This window comes from Homalodisca vitripennis, chromosome 7 (assembly GCF_021130785.1).
Source record: "Homalodisca vitripennis isolate AUS2020 chromosome 7, UT_GWSS_2.1, whole genome shotgun sequence".
NCBI lineage: Eukaryota > Metazoa > Arthropoda > Insecta > Hemiptera > Cicadellidae > Homalodisca > Homalodisca vitripennis.
The window spans coordinates 85148922-85158418 of NC_060213.1; the positions used below are offsets into that span (position 1 = coordinate 85148922).

The following is a 9497-nucleotide window of genomic DNA, read 5'->3' on the forward strand; positions in this document are numbered from 1 at the left end:
AGTTAGATAAAAACAAAAACCCCACAAGTAGGGGACTGTAATACGTGGTTTTTATATAATTATCGTCTTTAGGAGATTTCGTGCAGTTTTTAAACTAATAATTTCGTTTAACACATTGTATAATACTTTCAATAAAAATGGAGATGCACCAACAACATTTCATGAACTGTCATTTTGATCATCTTAACGAAGCGTGGAAATGTCAGAACAATTAACGATGCTCTATTTTTTCAGAAGTGTTCAAAAACACCCTAACGAGCGTCACCTAACAATGTGACTGCGCCAACCTGGGTATCGTCTTGCCACAACAACGACGCCTCACAGCGTCAAAGCCGCTCCTTTGACAAAGCTGTGCGCCGCATTCAGCGACCTGAGCCTAATGGTATCAACAATAGTAATGAGCACCTTTGTGCGGCCAGCACTACAGACTTGTTCTGGCCAGAGGTGCCGCAGTGGCCTTCTGATGCTATCCATTATTTAGAACTTCTACAATCAGAATTATTACGCTGAATAAGGTCAGAAACACACAGTTGAAAATAATCTGTTTCGTTTAACAGTTGAACATATGTATTTCAATAACCAATAACATGCTTTCAATTTAATAAACATTTCATATATGTAAATATATATCCATGTATAAGTCTTTAAATGTACAATTAATACAAATGGAATACATATTATGATATAAAAGAGAAATTTCAACAAATATATGGATTGAAGTAAAGTAATAATAAGATAGATTTTTTTATTCATTCAGGTCGTTAAAATTGTTATGAAATGGAAGATAATATTTATTGTTAAACTTTTAAATCAATGTTATGAGAAAAATATTACATTAATATAAGTAAATACTTGCTTTTTCAGATTTTTTAAAATCTAAACACAATATTTGTGTATACGGATGATTTAGTGGCAACAACAAAATATGTTTTACCTCTAATTTGACGTATATCTGGATTAGTTAAAGATTCTTAGATTTAACAGAGCATATTACTATTTTCCATACTTTTCCATATTTCCAATTTTCCAGTGTAACCGATTCGGATACCGTACTTGTTACGTAGCACCGAGTAAAAAAGAAAGTGCATATAAATGTATTAACTATTTATACACTGCTATTAAACCAAACTTAATGAATTTATCGTAAATGCGTCGTTTATTTCAAGAAATATTTTATCTGCATACGATAGTTTTTGCATGCAACTTCATTTCCCAATAGACAAGACAGTCTTCAATGATGGTGAGTCCTCAATTATTGCGTTGTGCTGAATGTTATTAAAGCAAATAGCTCGGTTGTCTGAAACAATTTCCTATAGTGGACTGGCTAAATTTTAGTTTCTGCATTAAACTAGTTCCATTATAAGTACAAATGTGAAACACGATATCTAACCACCTTGGAACTTTGTGTTCCGTTTTTCCCAAAAAATTATAGGTAGTCTCTTATTTTTACTTAATTTTCCTAATCCCAGAAAATTATCTCGATATCTCGTGTTTCTCAAAATAAAAATACCCTACTCTAAAACCTGTGGGTGGAAAGGTTGCACTAAGATTTTCTCAACCTGGTTTGAGTACACATAATGTTAAACAGTGTGCAATGAAAAGAGTACACGCAATTACACACGTTAAATATTAGGTGATGTCAAGACCAAAGAATGGCAGTGAAATCTTTTTCGCATATGAATTTTTTAATCTATAATTGATTTTTTCCAATATAAGTAATAAATTTGTAAAAAACAACGTCGTTTTCTTCATTGTTTAAAGTATATAAATTTTAAAGTTACATTATAATCGCATCCTATTTAAAACTTCCAATGCCCACCTTAGTCTTTGAGGGAGTTGAGGACGTAAATTTAATAACGTGATTGTCACTATCCTCATTTATTACGGAAAATTTGTTTACGTCAACTTTAAGGTTTCTGAGAATTTAAGTAAGATTTTATATCCATAAATAAAATTGCATTTACTACTTAGTTAATTTTATATTACCACTTGCTAATAGAAAAAGGTTAGCTTGGAGATCCGGGAAAGAATTTATGAAAGAATTATTGTTCAGGAGGGAATAAACAATGCTTTTGTTTGACATTGAAAGAGCCCTAAAGATTTTTGTTTTGGCTGCCTAATTATTACTACATTGATTGTTTCTTTTTGGAGGCATTTGTCTTTGAATTAAAAATATTACTACTAACATCATTCGTAGAGTTCCATTTAGATAAGTTTACCTGAAATGTAGGTTCTATTTTACTAGTTTACTTGTAAGGGTATAGCTCATTGATTACTTGCTTGGATATTATGCTGAACATTTTGTAAGCGATATTCAGTAAAATTTAAAAAATAACCAATCTCAACAGTTCTTTACATATTTGCGCTATAAACTACTTAAAACTTCGAAACAATATGTACCATTTAATGCTGTAACAATTGTTTTTATATTTTGATTGCCTTTAAGAAATATTATCATATAACTTAATGAAATAAAAAGGAGAAAAGCAAACACTTTATTTTAAAACTAAGTTTCATTGGTCGTCCAACCACCGTCGTCTCAGAAGTTTGCTTTGTGCCAACACGCCGACCAATTTCTGTTAGACGAAATAAGTTTGTCCTTCTTTGCTATACCAGAGTATGCATTTTACTTTAAAATGAACAGGTAACTAAGTATTCAGCATGTTGCAACAAATAAAACCTATAAGGGTAAACCTAAGCAGCCAAAAACTTTCGAAAACTTTCGAATTATGTTATATGCATTTATTATATGTTATATTAGTTCCATATCACTTGGAAGGAATATGCCACACCACTACACTAGGTGACGCATAACAGAATTCGCTGTAGTTTAGAGAGAATGTTTTGTAAGTATAAAGCTTAATTCTTTATCAAGATAGTCTGGTATCATATACGGATCTCCCTGGTAGACAAAGGAGATGTTATGTAAGCCTACTGATTGATAGCCTTTAATGAGGGTAGCCAAATATCACGCAGCTTTCAAGCAGTTTTCAAGTAATAAAAGTCTATACATCACGTCACCAAAAGGTGTTGTTTAATGTATTATGGTAGTTAGGTAAATGTGTTAATATGTTAAATTTTAAACTCAAATATATGTACTCAGTTCGTTTAGAAAATCATTCAGTTATTTTTTCCGACGCCATTATGGTTACCCATAAGGCAATTATAAAATGATCTCTTAACGTTGAGCAGAATGCCATAGAGTAACAGGCACTATCATTGAACTCATTGTTTTCTATGTATAAATGAAGCTTTATCCAAAATATCTAGTCTATAGATCGTTTAGTTTTAGAGGTATAGTGCGAATAGACAGACATACATACATAAATTATGTTTTTTCCTTTCCTTTGAAAACGTTCAGCCAATTACTAATATTTAACTAATAATTTTTCAAACTAACAACTCAGCAAGGCAACTAACTTGATTAGCACATACTTTGTCACCTGTACAGTACAATCTTTGGCATTGACCACTTTATTCAACAAACTGCTACTAAAATCTGGTTAGCAATAAATATAGCTATATCCACCTCTGCTCACATTCCCACATCATGTATGTCTCGTAAAATACACCATCATAACGTTTGATCACTCAGAAATGAAATTGGTTGTAACTATTTACAATCGAGAGTTTTATTTGACGTAGATGTATTCGTTTATACATTCCTAGTATTCGAAATCCTAAGTTATAAAGCATCGCCTTGATTCATCAATCTTAATTCATACTGTAAAGATAGGACAATTTTAATCTTCTCGGTTGGAAAACCATCCACTGAATAGTACATTCTGTAGAGTCTATTACGGACAGTGTAAGATATTAAAGAGTAAAATGTTTTTTGTAAATTCTTTAATGTAATTTATTACAAATATATTTGTGTGGGTTTTTATAACAAAATTAATACTCTTCTTTAGAAGTAAAATAACTAGGGGAAGATTAAGAATGCGATACAAATTATATGTTGTAGATGGTTTAATATTCTTGTCTATGCTGAAGTTGTGAAAGTTAATCATAGTAAATGAAATACTTCACTTAATTAATAATTTTAAAGTTGTTATTGTCTCCCCACACGCAATGGAGGATGTTCCACAAGGAGTTGGACAAAAATATTTAACGCAAGCATATCTCAAGATGTACATTGTACCTTTTAGTGTTATATAAGTTGTACATCCCGTGAATTTTTAAGTCCTACCTAAAAATAATAATTTATTATTATAACTGATACTATGCTTTTCCCTTTAGCATTCATATTTGCTAAACAACCTCTTTATAATTATGTACATCTTGAGCTAAGATAACGATCGTAAAATCTCCTTGTAGACTGCTCTCTACTAGTTCAAAAACTATTATCTTAGAGAAGGATAGTGAGGAATAGAATATTTCAATACATTGAGTGATAGGCTTATATTACGCTCAGCAATAAGTGAATTTAGTAAAGTATTCACTAACGGCTTTGTTTATTTGTAATAAACTATATTCACCTAGTTATTATGGTCCCCATTTAAGTTTGTAGATGAAAGCAGTGTTATAATAATGGAAAAAGCCACTTAATGAGCTAATCGGAATATTGATGGATGAAGGGTGTGAAAGAACTGTTGAAACCTCAGTCGTATTCATTGGAACTGGTAGGCTTGTTCACAGTGGAGAGTTTCCCATTAAAGTAAGTGCTGATTTGTACCATCCTACCTTTCACACTTTCATTATTATCATGTGTGTGTAAACTTCACTCAACTCAAAATAATTAGTAACATTTCAAAGACTGCATGTTACAGGATGAGCTTTAGTAAAGCCTATCATTAGAAGTGTTGATTAAACTTTTTAGATTGTCTAAAAGTAAGTATATATTTAAAATTGTTATTTATAATTAAGACACATAAGGTTTGATATAGTTCCATAACACCTCATTTGATTCAACCCTCCATATGTAAATTTTTACATTGGTCTACTGGCTAACAATCACAACAATGATACATCTCATAGCCTAAAAGTTTTAATAACATGAGTACAATATAATAGATTTTCGCACATGACATAGTAATATATATATATATATATATATATATATATATATATATATATATATATATATATATATAAGGAAAAAATTTACAAACAGCTTAATTCAATATAATTCAATACAAAAATATAAATAAAAATAATATAATATATAATTTTTTGTATAAACATTGAATCACAAAAAGTACTTGCTCCGCCGGGACTCGAATCCGGATCTCTCACTTGCCGGGTGGTGCATTACACCACAGAGCCCTTACTTTTTAAGTTTAATAATATTGTATTTGGCCGTATCTGTCACATATGCGCTTAAATAACTAAACTAACATATGACAGGAAGACCAAATACCTGTCAAACGATTTTTGTTGACATTAATCAAATTTGTATAAATGGCAATGGCCATATTTAATTTTTTTTATTAACATTTAATCGCAAAAAGTACTTGCTCCAACGGGATTCGAACCCAGATCCCTCACTTGCCGGGTGAATGTGCTACCATTACACCACAGAGCCCTCACTTTTTACGATTCAGTTATTTTGTATTTGGTCGCTGCTTTTACATATCTGTTTAAACAACCAAACTAACATATGATCGGAAGACCAAATACCTGTCAAATGACTTCCATTTACATTCATTATAGTATTTAATTCTTTTTGGAAATTAAATACTTAAAAATTGCAAAGTACTTCGTATGATTACTTCCCTTCATATTTATTTCTTCTCTACTAATTTCCCTCTTTATGCAAGTAATTGGTTACATAATAACCGTTCAATGACAAATATGTAGACAGATTAAAGTTTAATAACCAGTGTTAAATATCTGGATTAATACTCATTTAATTTTCCGCTTAATACCTATCTTGTGAGAATAAGTTGTATACGCTCTTTTTATACGATAGTTTGTTATTTGTACTTTCCTTTGCAATTTTATTTTCTATATATTAAAAAAGAACATATATTTCACATTTTTATTAGTTTCAAATCATAACAACTATTTTTTGTGTAAAGTTTGTTATTAGTGATGGATGATGTAATTATTTATACTTTACAAAATAGAGAAGTAAACAAGTTATATACGTTGTACACCCGAAACATAATCAGAATTATAACTAAATAATTCTTTATTGAATTGAATAAGGTTTATACCAATTTTATAAAGGAATTACTGAAAGGTTTATGGCACTCAGTGAGCAGACTAACCTATTTGAATAAAGAGTGTGAAATGTTTTTCACAGAAAATGTAATATAATATATTCTGATTAATGTTTTGACGGAATTACTGAAATAATTGCTTGCTGTAATTATTTTAGTTCCTCATACGTAATGGCTTATAAGGACGGGAGAATTACTTAATATAACCAATGCAAGTCAAGAACTGGAATTGCCGTAAGTACTAATTGATGTAACCCTACTCGACGTTGAGCCATTGGCCGATGGTTCGGGAACCAAGAATGTAACGAATGAACAGGCTGAAGTTGAACAGCCTATTATTGAAGCTCCCCCAACTGAGAACTTGCCACCTGAGCCTAAGCCTAATGAAAATACCACTTATAGTTGCCAGACTATAAGAGAAGCTGTTGAAGAGTATTAAAAAACACCGTATGACGAAAAAGAGCGGTATAATGGAGGCACACTTCCAAGACTGGTAAAATAATTTAAGACGCTAAAGTTCTGGGTTCAAAAGAAAATCCCTCATCTACTGCACTAAATATAAATTAATAGTGTGATTAGAATTGAAAAAACCATTTTTTTATTCCTTCAGCAATAAGTGCGTTCAATGAAATTTATGTAAATTAACAATTGTTTTATATGGTTTACGTAATAAAACTTAATAAAGCAAAAAGTGTAAAAATGGACATGAAAGTTAAAAAAAAAATTTGTTTTAAGTGTTTTTTCTTACTTTAGATACTTTGAAAATAATATACAATATTTTTTAAACAACACAAATTTATCTTATTTATTTTGATTCCTTAAAATTAATACACTAAATTAAAAATCAAATACAACTTATGCATGCCTTACAGTGGAATATCTCTTCCAAGGAACGAGCCAGTACATAAAAAGGGATAGACAAAAGTAAAAAAAATTAAGAAAAAAACACTAAATAACTAACTTGATTGTCTAATTGTAATATGAGTAGGTTTTGATCTACAGGCTTATACATTAAATTTTATTTCTACACAGAACAATGTTACCAACATTTAGGTGAATGTCACTCTTAATAATAGTTTCCTTGATAACTGAAACAACCTTTAATACTTTAATTGTTTTACACTAAATTGTATCGTGAAACTATTAAACGCGATTTAGGTTGAATTAATACATCCAAAAAAATTGAATAGCGGAATCTATGTGCTGAGCATTGGCCAAGCTTTCACTCAGATTACTTGACTCATTTTATTTATGAATGTTTTGTAAGCTATCTTGTATATTAGTTGATTCATAGATTATGTGTTGTGAAACTATTATTATTATTTTGAAAAGTTGCCTCGATAAGTATAAGAGTAAATAAACTTTAAGGCTGTAAATATTACCTTCTTAGGTAATAATAATATGTATGGTTGAGACTACTTACTTAATTACATGAATATAAATAGCATAATATTGATAGATAAAAATCCATTCTCTAACACATTTTGAAATTTACTTATAACTTATTTTATATTAAATGATTATCATGCTAACTTCTGACCCGTACTTACTAGCTACAATACACGTTTCGTAATATGTGCTTGAAAGGACCTACCTTCATCTATTATAGAACTTCCATTAGTAACCGATAAAGAAGCAAATAATATGAGCACTAAAACTACTACAAAAAACTGACAACTAGCCAAAACTGCCATGTTGACCAAGTACTGCAGTGTTACTGAATGACAAGAGAGCAATATTTTAGGAATCTTATCAACACCTCTGACCCTAGATTTATCAATCTGAATATTTCAGCAGCTATTAATGTAATTCCTGGTATCTTTTGTTTGTTTAAACCACTCTTATATAAGTAACTTTACGTACCGTCTTGTAGTTTACATTTTGTAACGAGTTATTATTTGGCGTAATCTGATGTAATAGTTAACGTAACGAACATTGCATTATATTGGAAAAAGTACATTTTCCCATAAACTGCATCGTTTACTGACAGGAAGACTGTGGTTTAAAGAAGAGATTAAAATAGCTACATTAGTATTTTACACTGGGATTATTTTGATTCCTACAGAGATAATCTTACAAACGTATTGTATAATATGTAAGTCTTTATTTTTAAATTAGAATAAACTATAACAGATTTTATAAAACTATCGTTAATTAAAAACAACATACAATTTATCGAAATAGTTACACTTGGTTGCCATATAGTTACTTATGAAATAAATGAAACAATAATTTGACAGGAAGTTATGACATTTGTATCAAAATTGTATCGTCGTCCGAAACTAACGACACATATTGAATTAGAAGAAGACACAAGCGTTACTTCAATATGAATAGTAATAAATATGTAATTTGTTACTTACATTAATTATGTACTTATATTATAAAGTTCTCATCCATTACTTTCATCCAATAAACAGTATTCAGACGACACTGAATTCAATCAAAGACACAGTTCTCCCATTGACACTGTTACCCAGACGTGCAATTTCAACATTACTGTTCCGTTTGTAAATGTATCCAATAAATTCTATATCCACTATGTTCCTCTATTGACAATTCGCCAAATGTCTTTTTACGCCATTGTGCTAAAGATCCACAGTAATTAGATATAGCTCTAATATATTTATCTCATAAGTCAGGTCTGAGATGAAAAACTTCTTCAAGAAAATAGGTAAAACAAACTTATCTTCAGTATATGAGTCATTAAAATTAGTGATAGTATGTCTATGTTAGATTTTACAATTTTTGTACTAACATTTTATAGGAATGAGTAAATTTAGAGAAAATTAGTTTGTAGTAATACAGAAGTATGTTTTTAGGTTATTTGTGGTTTCTTACGAAGTGAAACCGATAGAAAGTCTACGGAAATGTTATTGAAGAATAAATAACGGTTGGTAATTTTAATTTTATCCTAGAACTAGCTTGCGTTGTACTTGCATAAAATCCGTACAGTGAAAATTTCTCCAAATTCATGAGGAATGTAGGAAAAAAATAATTACATTTGGGCCATCTAAAAACACTATAATGTTGATAAATTTCATAGTCTACAGTAGTAATTCAGTTTAGAGGTTCTGGGGTAATAAATAGCCACATTAATAGTTTATTTAAACACCAGAAACTAAAGGACTTGCCTTGTTCAGAAAATTCATTTGCCTCTTATTTCACGAAGCATCTGGAAGACTGCAGTCACTGGAACCGCCTGCATCATTATAACATATATCTTGCCTTTAGAAACTTAACGTATTCTAGACTTAAGACTAAGACTTAACTTGTCTTGTAGTTGTCTGGTCTTAAAATTTCTGTACCAGCTATATAAAAGTAGGAAATATA

At 30.2% G+C, this 9497-nt stretch overlaps 1 protein-coding gene across 2 annotated transcripts in view; it reads right to left on the reverse strand.

The window, feature by feature from the left end:
- LOC124366015 (hemicentin-2-like) overlaps nucleotides 1-7884 on the reverse strand; it is a 314241-nt gene extending 306357 nt beyond the window's left edge. For both annotated transcript variants that reach the window (XM_046822208.1, XM_046822207.1), the window contains exon 1: nucleotides 7759-7884. In XM_046822208.1, coding sequence (XP_046678164.1) covers nucleotides 7759-7858 — 100 coding nt within the window. In that variant the 5' untranslated portion in view covers nucleotides 7859-7884. The remainder of the gene's footprint in view (nucleotides 1-7758) is intronic.
- Nucleotides 7885-9497: the final 1613 nt, after the last annotated feature.